The sequence below is a fragment of the Crotalus tigris genome, unplaced genomic scaffold (genome assembly GCF_016545835.1).
Source record: "Crotalus tigris isolate CLP2741 ecotype Arizona unplaced genomic scaffold, ASM1654583v1 scf7180000017568.13789103, whole genome shotgun sequence".
NCBI lineage: Eukaryota > Metazoa > Chordata > Lepidosauria > Squamata > Viperidae > Crotalus > Crotalus tigris.
Genome location: NW_024096479.1, coordinates 84,649 through 105,285, shown reverse-complemented (window position 1 = coordinate 105,285; position 20,637 = coordinate 84,649). Strand labels below are relative to the sequence as shown.

The following is a 20,637-nucleotide window of genomic DNA, read 5'->3' as shown; positions in this document are numbered from 1 at the left end:
TACCAGTTGGGAAGCACTTCCTTATATAAGGAAAATTTGTATACGTTTTTTTCAGGCAAAATGTTTTCTTACAGAATGTGCACTTTTTATATATCATTCTAGTTAAAACAGTTCTGTTTGTGTATTAAATTTATAATCCCCGAAGGATTGCAAAATCTAAATCTCTCTGTAGCAGACTTTTGAAAGGCCACAGAGACAAACTTTCAGAATTAGAAGTTTTCAGAATAGAAACTGTACCACCACAGGCAGGATGCAAAATGATGCTTTCTTAGCTAATCTAAGGCAAATATTAATGGTGTGATGAATGTGATAGATGAAATAAAGGTACCCAAAAAGGCAAAAATAATGCAATTTGGTGATACAATAAGGATACCTCCTAGTTTATGTAAAAGTCTTTGTATGATTTAGCGTCATGATGATACATGCATACATTTTTTTTATTTCAATGCTTAGAATTCCATTGCCATTGAAGATTTAGATTTGGAAGCTTATAAACATCTTGAAAAAGCAATTGAAAGAGCACTTGTTGATTTACAAGGCGTTGACGAAGGGAGCTGCAGCCAAGCAAGATCAAATTCGGCTCCAAATGTTGCTGGTCTCATGTCTAAAGATGCACTTCGACCGTTTCCTTCTGCACCGGAAACTCCAAGAAATCAAGCAGGCATGATATTTGACATGCTCAACAACCAGGATCAAATCTTAAAAATGACACCTGAGCAGTTGGAAGTTGTTCTTAAGATTCTCCACAAAATATTGAGGCAGAACTCCAGACCCCCAAATAATGGATGAATCTTAACCTTCTGATCCTCAACCAGCCTATGAGTGTGCTTTTGGGTTATTATTTTCCCCTGGTCATAATAAAAAATAAAACGCTCTTAGTACATTTTAGTTCAGAAAGCTTGAAAACTTATTTGAATTATTATTAAAGCAACCTTATTTTTTATTTATTTTAATAAAAAGGCCTTTCTGCTTTTTGTCCCAGCCTGATGCCTTTGAAAATTACTGGAGTACAACACTCATACTCATCAACGAGTGGACTGAAACATGATTTCTTCGCAAAGACGGCTTGCTCTGCTGAATGCAGTTGATTTAAACAGTTCAGAGTTTAGTGAAAGAGTTACTTTTATCAATCTTTTCATTGATCCAGGATGCCAAGACTTTTTTGTTTAATTAAGATTGCAACATGGAACTCCTATATTACAACCTTGTAATCAAATTTTATTTGGTCAGTTATTCTTTGAATCAAGCTAGTAGGTTTTTAATTCTGTAATATGTGCCTTATAACATGCCATTCCAATTGTTGCTGACTTTAAGCAAATTACATAAGTATCTTCTATAAATGTGTCTATATGGCACATCAGATGAAAGTACTATATGCGTCTATCCCCTTGGCCACGTTCGCACCTACTGTCTGAGTAGAAGCTACAAGTCTGTGCTATGAGGTAGTTTAGTATAGGGAAGCATAATCTCCTCCTGATGACCAGAATCAAAAATGGAATATTCTTAGAATTGGAGGTCTTCCAAATTAAATCCAGTTCAAAACCATCTGGCTAGGATTGCTATCTAAACTTATTCCTCCCCATCCAGATCCTAAAAACCTCCAGGACTTTCACATCACCTATTCAGTCCAAGTTGTATAATTATTTTCAAAATACTGATTATATCTGACTCCATGCCAATAAATGCTTCCCTCTCCCCTGCTTTTATTACTTTATAAATAAACAAGGTGGCGAACATAACCCAATATTCTTTTTCTCCAGAAGAACCCTGTGAAGAATAGTTGTGGGGGGAAAGGAGGAGGGAGGAGTGTTAGGTATATTCGCCTCCTTGAATTACGTATAAAGTAATAAAAGCAGGATAAAAATCTACTAAAAATATGTGAACTAAAGAGATAGAAAATTAGACACTTATTATTTGCTAGGGTATATTTGTCACTCTATAGATTTGATATAATGGTTAAAAGCATTGGGATAGGCACTGGAAGACCGGTCTAGTCCTGGCTTAAATACAAACCAGATGGGTGACCTTGGGCCAGTCACTCTCTCAGCCCTAGAAAGAAGGCAAGGCAAACCACTTCTGCAAAATATTGTCAAGAAAATTGTATGTACTTGTCTACATATTCACCAGGAATCAAGACTGATTTGAAAGCATCATATATGCCACTATTAATCACATAGAACAGCACATGTATGACTTGATTCTTCAGATGATTTTTGTTGCTTGCTTCTCTCATTCTTTCCCTCTGCCACATCTTCTCACTATTCTTAATGAATCGCAATGGTGGTCTGAGAACCAAGGGTTGATGGGTGTGTTCAGCAGGAGCATGCTGTGGCGCAGTGGTTGGAATGCAATATTGCAAGCTAACTCTGCCCACTGCCAGGTGTTTTTAATCCTGACGAGGCTCAAATTTGACACAGCCGTCCATCCTTTTGAGACTGGTAAAATGAGGACTCAGATTGCTGGGGGCAATATACTCACATTGTAAACTGCTTAGGGTTATACAGCACCATGAAGTGGTATACAAATTGCTATGCCTGAATAGGAAGGTATGGGGAGTGTTTGAATGACCACTTAGACTCAGTTACAGATTAACCACCTGTTAATGTTCACTGAAATGACTTTTACTATATGCTTCTATATAATTGGCAGTTTCTTTACTGCATGTAATTTCTCTCTGACTTCACTTTCCTCTATTTTCCCTCATCTTGATTAAATTGTATGCCTATTCTTTAAAGATCCAATGAGATGGAATTTAATCCATAAAAGTTTATGCCATAAAAAGACTTTAAACTACCATAAAAGAATTAAACTGACCTATAAATCAAAACTCACGAAAACTAAACGTCACAAGAAAAGAAAATATCAGGAAAGAAAAGATTTTAGAAACTCTATGTCCCAAAAGTGGAACACCAAATTTGTTTCCTATTCTGAAAGGGATCATCAAAGAAGTATCAGTTTAGTTATTCCTGATAAAACAGCTGCTTGTGACTGAAACCTATGGTTAGATTTAGAACAAAAACTAGTTTTCAGTTATGACTTCAAGGAGGAATTTATGACTTCAAGGAAGAATTTGTGTATCATGTTGAAGTGATAAAATGGTCACTCTTATGTATTTACAAACTGACATGGTAGTGTACCTTTAGGACCAAATCTGTTCTTTTTCACAAAAAGTGTTTTAATACAAAGTTTGATACACTTAGGGAAAAAAAATGTGAAGAATACTGATCAATCTAGATTGATTATGAATAAAATAAGAAAACAGAAAAATACTAATTCCAATTTGAAGTTGAAAACATTTAAGCTTTTTGCTGTAAGTTCAGTAATCACCATTTAGGACAAAAATATCTACAAGTGAGTTTGTATGGTTGTAAAATTATAGTTGTAAGTTGAAGCATCACGAGTGGATCTGATTTTTAAGCATTTTCTTTGGCAATTATTAAGCAGATGCCATAACTGTTAAACAAGCACTGGTTTTTAAGCCAATCTATTATTTTCCTTAATGGGCTTTTTTTGCTGGAATTTGAAATAACAACAGAAATTGGCAAAAAACATAAAAAATCCTAGTCATGTGACAGCAAGACATGGCAAATGGCAGAAAAAGTGAGCCAGTTGCTAAGCACCCAAAATGCTATCACATGACTGTGTGCTCATGAGCATGCGCACCATCATAACTTCAACATCGGATTGTAAGCAGCTTTGTGGGCATTCTTGTAACTGCGAACAATTGCTAAGGTCATAAACTGAGGATCACCCATATAAAATACATGATTTAGCATAAAGTTTATAGTTTCAAAGTATCTTTACTATATATTAGAAATCATCACGTTTATTCCTCACAAAAATAGACATTTCTTGACACAGCAAAAGAACCACTGTAAATGTTTTTCACTAGATTTTTATGTATTCTTTACTTTAGTACCCACTTACAAATACAGTGCAGTTTTCTCTAGGTTAACCTGCTTTTCTACTATCTTTCTACAGACAACATTAGGGACTGGTCTCAAAATAGTTCTAAGGCAGGGGTGTTAAACTGCCAGCCCGTGGGCCGGTTTCATCATACTGGAGCCGCACCCACCCCATTGCCGGCAACGGCGAAAAAGCTCTGATACGTTGCGCGACATCACATGACGTCGCAAGTTTGACATGTCTGTTCTAAAGTATTATCCTAATCATGCTTACTTGACAATCTGCCTAAAACAATAGAGCTTCTAAATAAAAATGCTAGCATTGTATAGTCTCTTATTGATGAGCATGAAATAAGGTGCCATTCACTCAAATGATCTTTGTTAAATAATATTTTATTACAATTAAATTTGTCATAATTAGCTTGACAATACATACTTTTCCTTCAGTAGTTTCCTAGTTAAAAGGACACTTGCGATGCTAAATAAGATTGTATACTTAAAACTAACTTCTATTTTTACATGAGTAAATAGAATGTACATTATTGAAAAATCATTAATAAAATATTAAACCTCCAAAAGTATGCTGTACAGGTAACAAGAATTTAGGTTTACTTTGTTCAATTATTCACAGTACTATTCACAGAAAGCAGCCTTTTTTCTGTTCCTTTATATTTTCTGTTTGTAATTAGGACTGAACTCTCTCTTCTCAAGAAAAGCAAAACTACAAAGACAAAATGATGAGTGAGAAGTCATCTTTTTTGTTTTTCAAATGTCTCAGCCTTTAAGTAATATTAACCAGACTTCTTGTTCTTTCACTGACCCTGGAGCTAAGAAGTGGAAAGAAAATGGGCTATGAATCACAATCTATTGGTAGATGCTCATGTTTCACAATACAGTTTGCCAGGAGGCTAATAGTTCATTTGTTGTTGCAATCATTGTATTCATGTAGTTCAGCAGAACTTTATAGCCAAGAGTTCTTGTGCATTGCCTAAATAATACAGATTACTTTTATATTAGTCCTACAAATTTTGGTTCAAATTATGGCTACTTATTCAAAGGATGAATATATTCCCTGAAGAGCAAACCACAATTAAAGCTATGAAAATTAAGCAATATTCTTAAGTATTAAGTCAAGTAATTTCAAGCTTTTCTTTGGCAAATTATTTTTTCCTTAATTTGATTTCTCAAAGACACATGTTCCATTAAAAACAGCTACTTTTTTCAAGTTACAGTGTTGGCTACTTCAGCAACCACTGAAGGTTATGTAGTAGATATCCAGAGCTCTCGGAGATTTCCACATTGATATTTTTTGCAAGTAGAAAAAGACATTACATTTTAATGAAGTTATATATTTGATATAAATTTGATGATAGTGATTAACAATATATTAAAGAATGGAACAATATTTCAGACTAGTATTGGGAAGGTAGTCATAGCACATAACAACTGTAACAATATATGCCATTTCAAGCAAAGGTTTACTACACAAATGGATACCATTACAGTTCAGATGTAACAAAAATGTAAAGAGCTGTACAGATATCTTTGCAATTCAATTAGTAAAGATTAATAAATTCTCATAATACCATTTTGAAAAAAATTCTCTCTGGATAGCATTATCTGTATAAGCCTTTAGCATTTTCAAGTATACCAAAACAAAAACTCTATTTTGACAACAGCAGCAAGTAAATCACATTATTTTCCAAAGAAATATAGGAGTCCTATACCACAATTAGGACCAGAATTTCCATTGCTAAGCAAGGCAGTTATTAAGTGAAATGCCCAATTTAATGACCTTTTTTGCTATGGTTGTTAAATGAACCACCATGGTTATCTGGCTTCCCCCCCCCCCAACTTTGCTTGTCAGAAGCTCACTCGGAAGGTCACAGATAGAAATCACATGACCATCGGGATGCTGCAACAGTTGCTAATCCAAAGACCAAGTTACAAGTCCCTTTTTTCAGTTTTGTTAATATTTATTTATTTATGAGACTTATATACCGCTTTAAGTGCAAGCACTCTCTAAGCGGTGTACACCAGTAAGCAATGTATATATATATTTACATTGCCCCCAACAATCTGGGTCCTCATTTTACCTACCCCGGAAGGATGGAAGGCTGAGTCAACTTTGAACCGGTGAGATTTGAACCGCTGACCTGCTAAATACAGTCAGCTAAAGTGGCCTGCAGTACTGCACTCTAACTGCTGCGCCACCTCGGCTCTTGAATGGTCATTAAATGAATGGTTGTAAGTTGAGGGCCACCTGTATGATTTTAGTACTCCTAAAATTCCCAATATATCTTTTTCTCATTTGGCAACCTACATTCAGATTTATTCCAGATGGCTGCTGAATGCACTGTTGGTATTTGTGACTGACTACATTTGATAGCAGGAGGCAAGAGAGAAAGTAATGAACCCTTTGTGTCTTCTTTCACCTGAAAATTGAGAAGGCAGTTATTGGAATAATCACACATCTATTAAAAAAATTATGAATACCTTCTCAGAGGTTTATGGAAATACAGTGCAAGTTCTTGTTGCCAAAATGTTAATTATTGCTACTAACTCAACTCTTAGAAACAGTGATTGCTAATAAAAGACTATGAAAATCGAGGGCTGCTTCCGGACAGATTGTTCAATAGGCCTGATTAAAGATGGCAATTTCATTATAAATTCAGATAAAATGGCCATTCTTTAATCCAGTGGTTCTTAAACTGGGGGATAATTTGGGAATCAGACTATCAGAGTAATGAGGAAATTTGTAATTGTTTTTTAATCAAGGATGAAAATCGGACTGTCACTGCCAAGATTCTTGTGAAAAACCATGGAGTATGGCATTTTTTTTGTAGGGATAATGACATTATTCAAGATAAGAAAAATCAATATTGGGTCAAATAATTTAAGAATCACTGCTTTAGTCAACAGTTTATGCTTATCTCCTTTTTCCTAAATGCAAATAATTACATTTAATGAAAAATAGAGGTGAGAGTGCCACATAGGCTGCCTTGAGCCCCAGAGTGAAAGACAGAATATTAATTACAATTCATTTATGCAGAAAGATACAAATAAGTAATCCATACTGCAGAAGATATGATGTTATATTGTCCTTAATTGCTAAAAAAGGTGGTTTTTTCAGGTTGAGAGGTGAAAAGGAAACTCTTTGAACAAAATGTATGGAGGAGCAAGTATCCATCCTAACAGTAGATATTTGAATGATCCATACATAATGGGAATGGGGTGGGAACTAGGCAAGGAATTTAAATTGTTGCACAATCACAGCTGAGCTCTTGTGATACTGAATATTATCCAAGGTGCTTGTGATTTTATAAATAGCAATATAATAGTATTGTGTGTTTCCTGAATTAGGCTATAAGCCCCCTCCTTTCTCTCTGCTCAGAATGATATGTGTACAGTATTTGTAATGAAGAAATGTTTTATAATAGTGGAATTTCAATGTAAACACACTCTATAAAATATGCAATTAATATTTTGCATAACCCCAACCATGTGTTTCAAAAGAAAAAAGGCTGACTCTATAAAATAGCTGTGTTTATGCCAACAGCTATCTCAGTTCTGCAGGTGGGGCAAGGCAAGCAAATATAAATATTGCCTACCATAGATAAGATACTATGGGTTCTTTAAAATAAAACGAAGAACTGGAACAAATGTTGCAGACTCTAAATTGCAGTTTGGTAACCAAAATCAGAAAGGCAACACCTTAATCTCAAACAGAACTTATAAATGGACACCACCTATTATACACAAATCAAACTTGCAGAAATGGCATAATACATTATTTCACAGTGCACAAATTTATATATTAAACTCAAACTGCTCCAAACAGATATCTCCTGTTCAAATCAAAGATGTTGCAGCTTCCAGCATCTGATCTGTTTTCGAAACCCAAAGCCTTAGTGATTTTATACAGATAACATACTGTATCTAACAAAATGTATAATAAACTCACCTGCTTGAAAAAATCATGTGACAAAAGGCCTCTTGCTGATGGCCTACATCCCCAAAGGAAAAAACAAAGATTAGATGTTTAACCTTTGCAAACAGCTGGTAATTGCTTCTTCTCTCTTATAATTTTAGCAGAATCAGTTGATTGAAAGAAGAATCAATATTTTCCCCATTTTAATTATTCCATCCACATGTCCTTGCTACAACAGATTAATAGTTTAAAAATAAAATATTGCAAATATATATTTTCAAGCTCTTTAAATATGAAGTTTCAAATTTGCAACACTAATTAAAAATGAATAGTTTTATTAACTACCTTTTAAGTGATAGAGCAGTACATACTAAAACATAAATATTACTGTTTTAATAAAGGTACAGTTTAATATACTTAAGATGCTACCTATGTCATGGATAGAAAAATATGTTCCTCTCTAAAGGTTAAATCATCTATTCATATATTTTTTCAAATATTACTCCTTAAAGGCTCAGCAATCTTAGCATGGAAAAACAACAACCTGGGATTGCAGTATATGAAAATGACACTTAAAAATGTCTGAACACTTACATGAAACAGTAAAATATTTCAAAATTTGATGATTTCATGAAATTTCAGACATTTTAAAAATTTGTTTTAAATTTTTTTTTTTTTAATTTTGTGGCTGCCCTCTGGGGATATTATAGGTCTTCTGATAATTATGAGTAAACATGGATGTCCTGCTGACAATTACAATTTGGTAATTATGTATGATGTTCATATATAAACCAGGCTTTCAAAACATAGTTCTAATTTCAGTTTAAAATAATTAAATTGTAACCTGCACATTATTTTAAAGCATTACCTTTGTTCTCGGTCCTGATGCAAACACAATTCTATCAAATTATGGAAAGCAGGAGAGAAAGTTTTAGGTGGAGTCTGTAGTCTCTCACTTGTCATTGTGCATGTCATGCTTTCCCCAATTCCAGAATCAATTCCTGACTGAGAATTTTTTATCCTAGATTCTCCATGTGAAAAAGTGTTTATAGCCCAAGGACAGTATGACGGCCCTTTCAGCTTTTGCAACAGCATCTGGTAGAAAGATACAGACAATATTGGAGTCATTTTGAAACAAAGAGGCAAAGGAACACCATGACTAAATGAATGCAAAATATCCAATGTCTGTCTTAGCTTACATAAGAATAGTACATTGTGGCTGCATTAAATAATACAATTTTGCAAAAGTATTTATCAGGAAAAGTTACAAAACATGCAGTTTTCCCTACAGTTTTCCTACAGTTCAGTATTCATTGGGAATTAAATCCAAGTCAATCAATCAGAATAGAGCTGGAAGGGACCTTAGAGGTCTTCTAGTCCAACCTCTGCTCAAGCAGGAGACCCTATACCATTTCAGACAAGTGGCTGTCCAGTCTCTTCTTAAAGACCTCCAATCAGGAAGCACTCACAACTTTTGAAGGCAAGTTGTTCCACTGGTAAATGGCATATTGCTTTGCTGCCAAGGAAGGGCAATTTAACAAGTAATCAAGAGCAATGCTTCATGGACTGATCTTTGCATGAACCAAGTAAACAGTGAACTTAAATGAGAAATCATTATATCCAAACCAAATTTACTCAGAACTATACTTCTTAGAGAACTGAATCTAATTTTTTAGAGAATTGAAACTCTGGGTACATAAAATTTCAAAATTAAGAAACGTCTTATGCTCTTGATAATAACAGTTATTCAATTAGTTATTAAGAACCTAATCTAGAGATTTTTATGCTTTACCTGTGTGCGAGGCATATCCTGAAAAGGTACATGCCCATTGGCTAGTTCACAAGCTGTAATGCCCACACTATAGATGTCAGATTTCACATTATATCCATGCATATCCTATAGAAGAAAACACTTATCAGGCAAATTCAATTGTTCAAAGGTTGTCAAATGCACATTAGGAAATGGATGCCTACCCAGATGAGAAATACTTAAACATGCCATGTACAATTCTATTATTTGTACATGTGGATAAGTTAGTCTACTAAATAAAAAGGACTACCTCTGACGCATACAATTAGGCTGTACAGTATTCAACTATTTTAAATATCAATGATATGCAACTTCACAAAAGAGCTTCACTGTGTTCAAGAAATTCATGATTTCATATGTAAACTATACCATCAGTGCTACAATAAATCAAAATCATTTTAAGGAAAATATTCATGTATTTGTTCTTGTATTTCCAGCAAAATATTTGATATCAATACAAATGGAAAAACTGTGTTTTTAAATACATTCTAGCTATAAAGAAATAAAATTAGTCTACACTGCTTTCTCAAGATAAATCAATTAAAAACAATTGAAAATTATTTTTTAAGAAAAATCCTTAACACATGCAATCAGCAAAATGCAGTATTATATACATGGTCTTTTGTTCCTTGATGTTTTCACATACATCCAAATATAGTCTATTCTTCTCCCCAAATCTGGAGCAAATGTTGACAATGGTTTGGGTTACAAAGAAAGAGAGAATGCTCCATTCAAATGAAATATTTCAATAAATAGGAAGATTTTTTTTAAAAAATATCCCTTAATAATATAATTATATAAGAGATTGAGAAGTTAAAAAAATTTTTTTTTCTACCAAGCTACAAATGGACCAATATACTACATTACAATGTAAAACTTTCAGTAAAGAGAACTTCATCCAGAAGTGGATTGATTCAGGCAGACTATTTTATATTTATATATGAGTGTGTACATGTATGTGCCCAGATGTGTGTGTATGTCATCTTATATTAAAAATATATTTAAAATATATAAATAATATACACAGATCTATGGAAATCACCTATTTCAAATGGGAACTTCTTCCATATATGATACAATGAAATGGAAAAAAAAGTAAGGGAAGTATATTTTAAGTCTTTGGATAGGAGAATCTTAATATGATGATGATATTAAATTATTATTATTATTTATACAATATGATTTCAAAGAAAGCTGAAGGGGTTATATGAACAACTCAAGTACTTCAACAAATGTATTTATTTTCCAGAATACTGGAAATTAACTTCTACCAAAAAGTAATGCTAAAAATATATTTCTCAATAGAAATAGAGGAATTAAAAAAAACTATTTTACTATGTACATATAACAACATATGTAATTTGTCCTAATTTTCAGTGATAATTTGACAAGGGTAATTGTACACGGGACTATACTGATTCAGAGATACCATTTTAAACAATATGGAATATACATCTTGGAATCATAGTATAACTGGAATGCATCAAAATTCATAGTGCATAGTTTTAGATAAAACATTAAATGCCAATGTTTAAAAATTGTAAATAATTTTTAAACATAATTAAGATTAATTTATAGGGTGCAGAATTTAAATACTTAATGAATTTCTGAGTCAATATATAGAGCAGGAAAGCACAGCCACACAATATAATCTTATATATACTGACCTGCCTTAGTAGTTCAGGACTCAGCCAAGGAAGCATAGATGTACTGAATTGGGGGAAATCATACACAGCTTTTAATTGCTGTCCACTGCTGACTAAACTATAGAGGTGATTTAAGCCCGACAAATAAACTAGGCCATCCCCTGAAATCAAGATGTGGCTAGCTTTAATACTTCTGAAATACAAACAAACAAACAAATTATATAAAACCCCAATTGTCTTGGTAGAAAGATTATCCTATTAAATACCTATTAAGATTCTGACACATCACCTATGTAGGTTTGTTTCTTCTCAATAACTATGATCTTTGCTATAGCTTAAAAGGTTTTACTATTCTTTATCAGAAAGAGAATTGAGGCTTACTGCTTATGTTAAACTTGATGCTGCTCTTGCTTGTGCTACTCTTGAATTTAGTTAAGAATTACTCTTGACTAAGAAATAGCAGATCTCAGTCTGTGAAGATGCTCAGCTCAATATAAAAGATGCCTTGATTTGAAGTGACAATTTCAAATGATCGATTAAATAAGAAAGTACCAACTCTTTCTCATTCTACTTCTCTGCAAGCCTGAGATGATAAACTGGCTTGGATTCATCCCACAAAGCCTCCCTAACTAACCATACAAAAGTTCAGCTTATAATTACATGCACAGAGAGAAAATGGAGAGCAACTGGGTGGCTTTCTCTGTGGGCTAGGCTAGAATGAAACAGAAAAGGTCCATGAGCAGCCATTACCAGCCATTATAGCCCTCAATGTTTCTAGTACTGAGGAAGATTTTTTAAAAGCCCACATATGAAATATATGAGCAATCCCTTGGTCAGTGCAACATAAGAGAATTATTCTAGGTTAACGTGACCCATTTTTTCACATTATTTGTTTCTAATTTCCTTCCCGCCTCTCCCAATCAGATTTCAAGTCTAAATATTTGACAATAAAATTAGCTTGGTGACTCCCCCCCCCCTTTTTTTCAAAATGTGAGTTTAAATAATATTGCATAAGTTCTAATTTTAATAAAGCTATAAGTATTGTATTATATGTTTTATTTGTTCATTTGTTTTCCACAAAACTATATAGGGATCTTGCTACCTCAACATACTCATTTTATACCTGAAGGTACCTATTAGAAGAACTCTATAATGTAACTTAAGCCCTTATAAAGTAGAAGTCACAGCATATAGAACACGTCCATATTACTTCACTGTAAACAAGTGTGATAATAATTCAAAGAGATCATTTAGTTATACACAAGCACTCCTACAGATGGCTCAAGCTTTCCTTTTGTCCTATCTCTTGTACCAATTCTCCACAAAGTATTTAGAAACGTCAAATATTTCTTAAAATTTAAAAGTTAGCAATTAGAGGCCAAGGGAAGGAACTCTTAATGAGCTCATGCATCTCATCAGAAAATACCTTAAGGATTCATATTGTAACACACTCAAACACAATGTATTAAAATAATTGGAATATTTGTGCAGGTTTAATCTATTTTAAAGCATTTTGGAATTCCATCTGAGAATGAGAAATGAAAACAAATTGTTGTGTTTGGTAAGGACATACATCTTAATTGGAAAATGCTACCAAAAGAAAATAAAATAAAATAATCACAGAACTTTTCAAGCTTCAGCTGAAATCATTGGATGGATTCCAATAAAGTTCTTCCATATTACCTGTGAATATAACCATGTTGATGCATATAGTTCAATCCACTAATTGCACCAAAGAGGATATTTCCTATCAAAGCTTCACTCATGCCTTCAGGGAAGTAAGTCCTCAGGAGACAACTAGCTGAATCTAGAAAAAAAGAGCCTGAGATTTAGTAGTAACTCCTCATAATATCTTTATAAATATAGGAAGGTCAGGGCTGGCCCAGATATTTTCTACCATAATTAGGATGATCAAATTAATTGATCTTTTGCAATGTTTCAAAAGAAGCTCAAGAAGAACTCCTGGGCAGAATATAGATGTGTATGACCGAAGAAGCACATTAGCACTGGCCTCTAAAGCCCACAACTGAAGCAACTCTGTTTCAAAAGGTGGTCTCAATGGTTTCCTTTTTAAGTAATTATCCCACTTAGAAATATAAAAGATTGCACAAACTAGGTACCAATAAACTGAACTGCTCTGCATGTGCAGAAGGAATTTAGTAAATAAGGATATATTTTTGTAAGCAGAGTACTTACTGTAAGCCATGAAAGGGGAAATAACCCAAAGCCACCTTCCAGCAGTAAACATTGCCCAAAAAGTCAAGATATTTGGATGTCGGAAAAAGTGGGATAATATCACCTCATTCTAGAGAAAGAAAAAAATGTTTTAATAATCTAAAAGACAGGAAATACTCCATACAGTTTTAGCCATAGGACAATATGTGTGTGTGCGCACACTTTCAAGTCAGTGTTGACTCCTGATGACTGCCTGGACTGATCCCTGAAGTTTCTTGGCGAAGTTTTTTAGAAGTGGTTCATTCTTGCCTTTCCTAGCGCTGAGAGTAACTGGCCCAAGGTTACCCAGCTGGCTTTGTGCCAAAGGCAGGACTAGAACTCACAGTCTCCTAGTTTCTACCCTACCTCATTATAAGGCATTAATGATCTGAAAACAATCCTTGAATCAGAAAAAAATTGATGCCTCATCATAATGTCAGAAATATAAAACTGAAATTACTTGAGAAGGCTATAACTGCATAAAATCTGCATGAGCATATTTCTGGATTTCTTTGCATATCTAGAATTACTAGAAATGTGGGGATATAGGTAAAAGTCTCAACTTATTATATATCAAGTTTAAAATCATGTTTACTTGTAAAGCTTTTAAGAGTTCTTCAGAACATTTTTCCAGATCTGTAATTCTTACAGCCACCAGTGTTCCTGTTGGGATATGACGGGCGAGGTAGATTGAAGTTAAGTTGTTGCATCCCTTTCCTATAAAGAAAAAGTAATATACCACTTAACATTCTAATTAATTCACTAATAATCTTTTGGAATGGATGATATACAAATAAAGTAAGTAAGTAAATAAAATTTTCTTATGACTCACAAATTCTTAACTATTGTGAAAAAGAACACCTTTCAAAGCAAGCATAACTAAATATCTGACTTGAACTAGAAGACAACAATCTGATTCTGAAAGCTATTCCCTAGGTGAAACAATCTAAAGCAGTTTTAAAAAGATTACAGGTAGTCCTCCTTTAATGACTACAATTGGGACTGGCAACTGTTGCTAAGCAGTACAGTCGTTAAGTGAAACATCACATGGCCATATCAGACTTATGTCAATTCCATGCAATTGTTAAGTGAATCATCCCCAGTTATTAAGCACAATGTCATATGACTGCAACTTGCAACTTCCTACTGGATTCCCCATTGACTCTGCTTGCCAGGGGCCAGCTTTGAAGCTCACAAATGGTGATCATGTAACCATGGGATGTTATAAAGCAAGTCAATTGTGAAGCACCCAAATTGTGAGCATGTGGCTATGGGAATAGTATAATGGCCATAAATTTGAGAGCCAATCAAACATCTAATTTTTTAGCACCATTATAAGTTTGAATAGTCACTGAACAAAGCTGTCCTTAACTGTATTATACTCTGGGGACTATCAAATAATAGACCCCAAGTGCAATTTAGAAATGAACAAAGTATTCAGAACAAGATCAATGAATATTGGTATAGCATATTAAATGTTTAAAGTAATAATGTACAAAAAATGAAATGAGAATCAAAATTGGTATTTTAATACGGATTACCAATTGAAGTTCATTTGAAATAAATCTTAAGCAGCTCATTAGCATAACAGATATCTTCATACCAATTACCAGCACCATGTGCTAATAACATACAAAGATGCTTGTGTAATACCATCGTGAAGAGGCAATATTCCAATCTTATTCACTCAAGTAGGATCTGAGGCAACGAAAAAGAATGCAAAGATGCATTTTCTTCTGGTTAAAAGAGGTGACAGATATTGCAGCTGAAAAACAATTATTCATGCACGATTCCACAATGTAAGTTATCCTTATACTACTGAAGCTATCATAAATAAAAAAAACCAATATCAAGACTTACTAAATCAAAGGCAAGACAAGAAGTTAAATGGAAATAGATTGTAAAATACAAGCATTAATGAAGATAAAACTAAAGTATATCTCAGACCTAATAGCAGGGCATGGCAAAGGGTAAAATTTCTGATTTATATTTTCAATTCAAGTATACACTAAAGATCTCTCACTTAAGACAAAATAGGAGCATCTTTCCATCACAAAACAATCACCTATTTCCACCTGGAGATCATAGTGTGATACATCAGAGGACCATGGTATCTGTTCATCTCCTCTTTGAGTTGATTGACCCCAACATACAGCAAGTTCATCTGTCTGAATAGCAAAAATATTTATTAACTTTTATTGTTTAAAATGGCGTCATTTCACATAAATTTTGAAAATCTGCCAATATTCCTGTCTATGTATCATTTCAAAAGCACCAACTGGTTTTTAATTTTGCCTCGTTTTTGATGGCAAGAACTTCTTTAATTGGGGTGTGATTTTTTTTTTTATCAAGCTCAGTATATTGAATTTCTAAAGAACCCCATGTGGCTGATTAGATACGGTATACTTTTCATTCCATCAACCAATCCATGAAAAAAGCCATGGCAATCCTTTTCACTCAAAATGTTATACAATGTAAGTCCATTAAAACCAAAAGACTAAAAAACATATCCTATTTAAAATGCTACCACATACTCTACAGGACAAAAAATTTATATTTGGTATGTAATTACAATTCTCTAATATATACATAGTTCTCACTTATTAACCACTCATTCGGTGATCATTTGAAGTTGCAACGGTGCTAAATGTGTAGTATTTATGACTGGTGCTCAAAGTTACAGCCGTCACACAGTCATATGATTGAGATCTGGCAACCAGCTTGCACTTGCAGTGATGTTGCAGTGCCCAGCAGTCACGTGATAACCATTTCTGACCTTCCCTGCTGGCTTCCCACAAGCAAAATTCATGGGGAACCCAGAAGAAAACGTCGCAAGTCACTCGAGTAAGTCTGCCCCATCCTGCAGCAACCATTCCCAGGCCTCAAATTATTTGAGCATGCCATTGCTATCACCCACACATCCTCTCCCACCTGGCAATAGCAACTTATTCGTCTGCCAGCCTGCTTGCAAGTCACTTGTAAGTTGCCTCTTCCTGCTGGGTTCCCCACTGATTTAGATTTTTGGAAGCCAGCAGAAAGTTGCAAGGAGGTCTTCTCTTAATGACCTGTGATTCTCATTTAACAGCAGCAATGGGGATAGTCAGGATTGCCAAGTGACATTTTATCACTAGCGTAGACACGATTGTGATAGGAAACGTAATACTGGTTCTGTTAAGGTGAGATGAATTTTATCTTACCAAGTCTTGACTACTGATGTTTTCCAATTGCTTTTCTACTCTAATGGATTCAACTCGTGTCCGTAGAATACAGGAACAGTCCTAAAAGAAATTTGAAAGTAGAGAAATAAAGCCTTTAAAATGTAACTCACTAATCTACACTCATCTGTTATGATATGAAACTGCAATCTCACTGCATAGTAATAATGAATTAAAGTCAATACACAATAAGAAATGAACCCTTTCCAAACAATGTGGTCATCTTGGTGGGTTTAGGGACATCTAAGAGTCCATTTTGAAAAATCATGATTAAATACACTTTTTCAAAACTACAGTATCGTTCTCTGAATTCAAAGCTATATAAATAAGAGAGATGCTGGACTAAAAACATCCAAGTAACTCCCTTTTTATGACCCTGTAAAGTGGCTCTTGCAATTATTAATTTTATCCCTGTAATCTTTAGTTTGGGATACAACAACTTGCTGTGGGGCCTGAACCAGAACATTATATTAAGATGTAATAATTATTTTAATGTATATTAAGATGTAAGAGGAGGCGTTAAAACACAATTTGGGGCTATATTCTTACAGTTCAAAGAAGATTCTATTTTAAAGCTTTCATTCTGGAAAGTAAACCAAAGTTCTGACTCTCTCTCTGCAATGCTCTGCAGTGGGCAAAAGAATCTTATTCTCTTTATATCTATTATATTTTCAACATGCATGTAATATAGGCATAAACTTAACATGTGCTAGATTTCAAAGATTAAAACAAATATATGCTTACCAAACAAGACATGGAACTGTTTTAATTCATGGAAAATATCATGTTAATCCATTTATTCTGAAATAGAACATTAAGATATTAAAGATTACAGTACATTCAACATCCAAGTATCAACCAAAGATGTCTCTTTTCCTCTTTGGCCATAAATACCCACAGAAATCCTCCAGCATAGAGTGTTCTGGACAGAATTAATGATCCCTAGCACAACTCATCAAAAATATTTAAAATCATATTCAAGCATTATCGGAGTTATATCAGAAGCCTTTTCAGGCCAATGATGTAAACAAATAACAAGAAGAAAATATTGGGCTTTAATTTCTTTATATGATCTGTATTAAGACTGATCTATCACGTGTCCATGAGATCATGACAGTGACTTAACCACAATTGGTACCCATAGCTTATAAGGTTTACAAAACTTAACCATAGCACTACTTGTCTGTACTAAATTGAGAAAGGTTTCTTTCTACTGCTTTTGAGTATGAGATAGAAACTGGAGTAAGTACATTTGGAGAGTAGGGAAATTAACAACACCAAGAGAGCTGGTCACCACCTCTTTTTAACTCTAAAGCTGATAATGATCTGGCATTAACTTTTTACTAAAATGTAACACTGTCAAACTTAACAAATGAGGCACAATTGGTTGTGATTTGACATATTGACAATATACTATATATTTATGATTGCATGTCAAATTAACATATCATGCAAACATATTATTTGAGCAATCACTTTTTTTAAAAAAAATGTACTATTCCTTTCTATAGACATATTTTATAAAATTGTATGTCCAGAAATGAACTCTGGGAAAATCATTTCCAAAATTCTTTGCATCAACTGACTTTTCATCACACAAACAACACAGTAATATTCTCCTCAACAAAGTCTGCAGTTCTTTTAATGGGTTTCTTTTAAACAAAGTATGCCAAGACTTTAAAAATAGGGAAGATTTTAAATTCAGAGTTTGCACACATATACCTAAGTCATCATCTCACAAAATCCTGCCTTCTCAAATGCAAGATTTTCTGTAAGTTATTGTTTTAATATTATTGGCTAAGATGGGAGTAAATGAACAGGTGGAAAACATCAATATATAAAAAAAACTGGGGGGGGGGGTAATTAGAAAGTGTGGTTTTTAATCTGAGCATGCATACTTTCTATTTTGACTACAACCTACTCATATTGTCCCCTAAGTAAGATCACAGATTCTTCCATTAAAAAAGGATTGTATATATCAGTGATGGCGAACCTTTTAGAGACCGAGTGCCCAAGAACTGCCCCCTGCCCCCCTGCTCTGCCTGCCCTGCCCCCGCCCTGTCCTTCCCCCTGCCTGCCCACAGGGCCACCCACTGCCTTCACGGCCCGCTGCAACGCCATGGCGGCCATACCCTCCACCCCGCATTATCTGCATGCAACAGGGAGGGCGGAGTCTTGTCCCCGTTGCCCGGCTGCCATGTCCTTGGCTGCACTGCTCTGCATGGACAGCACCTGGGGGCGACTCTCCTCTGGGAGGCTGCTGGTGAAAAGGGGGCTGTGGGTGGAGGTGGGGTTGGGGGGACGGCAGATGTGTCCACAGAGAGGGCTCTGAGTGCCACCTCTGGCACGCGTGCCATAGGTTTGCCACCACTGGTGTATATCCTTTTCAGAGCCAGCTTGGTGAATTGGTTAAGGCAATGGTTCTCAACCTTTCTAATGCCGTGACCCCATAATACAGTTCCCCATGTGGTGACCCCCAAGTGGGTGTGGCCACCAATAAGAGGGAGTAGGTCAGCTAGGGAAAAGGGAAAAAATGGCGGACAACGTGGTTTGGCGACCCCCATGAAATGGTCGTTCGACCCCAAATGGGGTCCCGACCCACAGGTTGAGAACCACTGGGTTAAGGCATCAGGCTAGAAACCAGGAAATCTGCCTTAGGCAGAAAAGCTAGCTGGGTGACTTTGGGCTATCATTTTACTCAAACCTAGGAAAAAGGCAATAGTAAACCACTTCTAAAAAATCTTGCAAAGAAAACTGCAGGGACCTGTCCAAGCAGTTTCTGAGATCAGACATGATTGAACAAAGAAAAAAATATTTATGCCTTAAAGACGAACATGTTAATTTTATTAGAAAAGCTTTTCTCAATCTGTACTACATCATCCATCTTAGTTAACAAAAGCAAGAGTTAGGAATTATAGCCATCAATAGATTCTAACTTTAACAAACTCTAAAAGTTATCCACCCCACTCCCCCTCCCCAAATAAAAAATTACAAATACAAACTACCACAAAATAAGGACGAAGGAACACAGAAGGAGTAAGTCAGATGCTTAAGGTCAATATTCAAATCATTGAAATGTATTAGAAAGATGCAGGGGACAACTCAATCCGTAACAGAAAGATATGTCAATGTTGCTTAAACGGGTTGAACTATTTGTTGGGCTAAATGCAGACAGGTGAATTACCGTATAATAAAAATACTTGTAATCAAGCTGCAAATAGGATCCAAGATATATCATGCTAGGCATCTTAACGTTAACAAATACTAGTGCTAACCTTCCAGTAAGGACTATGAACATAGAACCTTCAAAATCCAATCAAAGCCTTTCGAGTATTTGATTCTCGCATAGGCAGCCTAGAGAAGCAACATAAACATCTCCAAAGTTTTGTCAGAGTGCATGATATAACTCATTAGAAAGACGCAACCACTTTATTCTCCCAATTGAGTCAAAACTAATTCAGCCGGAATAATAAGCAACTAGGAAAGTTTTCATCTTTTCCTTCTTACAGGAACTGCGTGGGGAGGTGACTTTGGGCGTCCTGCCTCCCTATTCCACACGTACGCTCTTTTCCTTTACACCCGGCCCGACCTCAACTTGCGTCTGTTACCTTCTGCGAATTACCAGGAACTCTGCCCCATAGCGCCTCGTTGGGGCTTCCTCCAGAGCAGAATCACCCCCGAGCGAATTAGGCTGATTTGGGGTGCGCGTGCCTTGCTGCCCGCTTCTCGATGGGCAGACGCGGGAAGTGTTGGGGGGGGCAAACGCCCCCCAGTACCCTGAAGCAGACCGAGAGCCGCCCGCCCTCCACCAGCTCTTTTTCAGAACACAACGACCGACAACAGTCCCCAGGCCCCTCAAACTTCAGGCCCCGCCCCCCCAGCGCAACTGCGAAGGAGTCCAAACCGGCGGAGGAGA

General features: G+C 35.3%; 2 protein-coding genes across 8 annotated transcripts in view; one reads left to right on the top strand and one right to left on the bottom strand.

Moving 5' to 3' along the window:
- The window catches only part of C2CD6 (C2 calcium dependent domain containing 6), a 65,156-nt gene extending 64,337 nt beyond the window's left edge, over window positions 1–819 (top strand). For all 5 annotated transcript variants that reach the window (XM_039354252.1, XM_039354232.1, XM_039354222.1 and 2 more), the window contains one exon: window positions 454–819. In XM_039354252.1, coding sequence (XP_039210186.1) covers window positions 454–789 — 336 coding nt within the window. In that variant the 3' untranslated portion in view covers window positions 790–819. The remainder of the gene's footprint in view (window positions 1–453) is intronic.
- On the bottom strand, window positions 683–20,600 carry STRADB (STE20 related adaptor beta). 3 transcript variants are annotated; one of them, XM_039354304.1, is made up of 13 exons: window positions 20,330–20,600; window positions 17,466–17,522; window positions 16,704–16,784; window positions 15,572–15,674; window positions 14,102–14,223; window positions 13,489–13,597; window positions 12,976–13,099; window positions 11,314–11,485; window positions 9,629–9,733; window positions 8,705–8,931; window positions 7,870–7,912; window positions 6,229–6,340; window positions 683–848 (listed from the first exon to the last, which is right to left on the bottom strand). In XM_039354304.1, the coding sequence occupies exons 2-13, from the start codon at window positions 17,475–17,477 to the stop codon at window positions 817–819; spliced, it is 1,242 nt and encodes a 413-aa protein (XP_039210238.1). In that variant the 5' UTR covers window positions 17,478–17,522; window positions 20,330–20,600; the 3' UTR covers window positions 683–816. The 3 variants fall into 3 exon arrangements, with proteins under 3 accessions (XP_039210238.1, XP_039210229.1, XP_039210246.1); XM_039354295.1 differs by lacking the exon at window positions 683–848 and adding an exon at window positions 948–4,732; XM_039354312.1 differs by lacking the exons at window positions 683–848; window positions 6,229–6,340 and adding an exon at window positions 948–4,732.
- Between the last annotated feature and the right edge of the window lie 37 nt (window positions 20,601–20,637).

What these genes read in the sequence shown, in the direction of transcription:
- STRADB (XM_039354295.1), bottom strand. An exon ending in TTCCCCTTTCATGGCTTACA is followed by an intron (nt 13,100 to 13,488) that starts GTAAGTACTCTG and finishes CTTTTTTTCTAG; the next exon opens with ATTCAGCTAGTTGTCTCCTG. An exon ending in AGGATATGCCTCGCACACAG is followed by an intron (nt 8,932 to 9,628) that starts GTAAAGCATAAA and finishes TCTTTCTACCAG; the next exon opens with ATGCTGTTGCAAAAGCTGAA.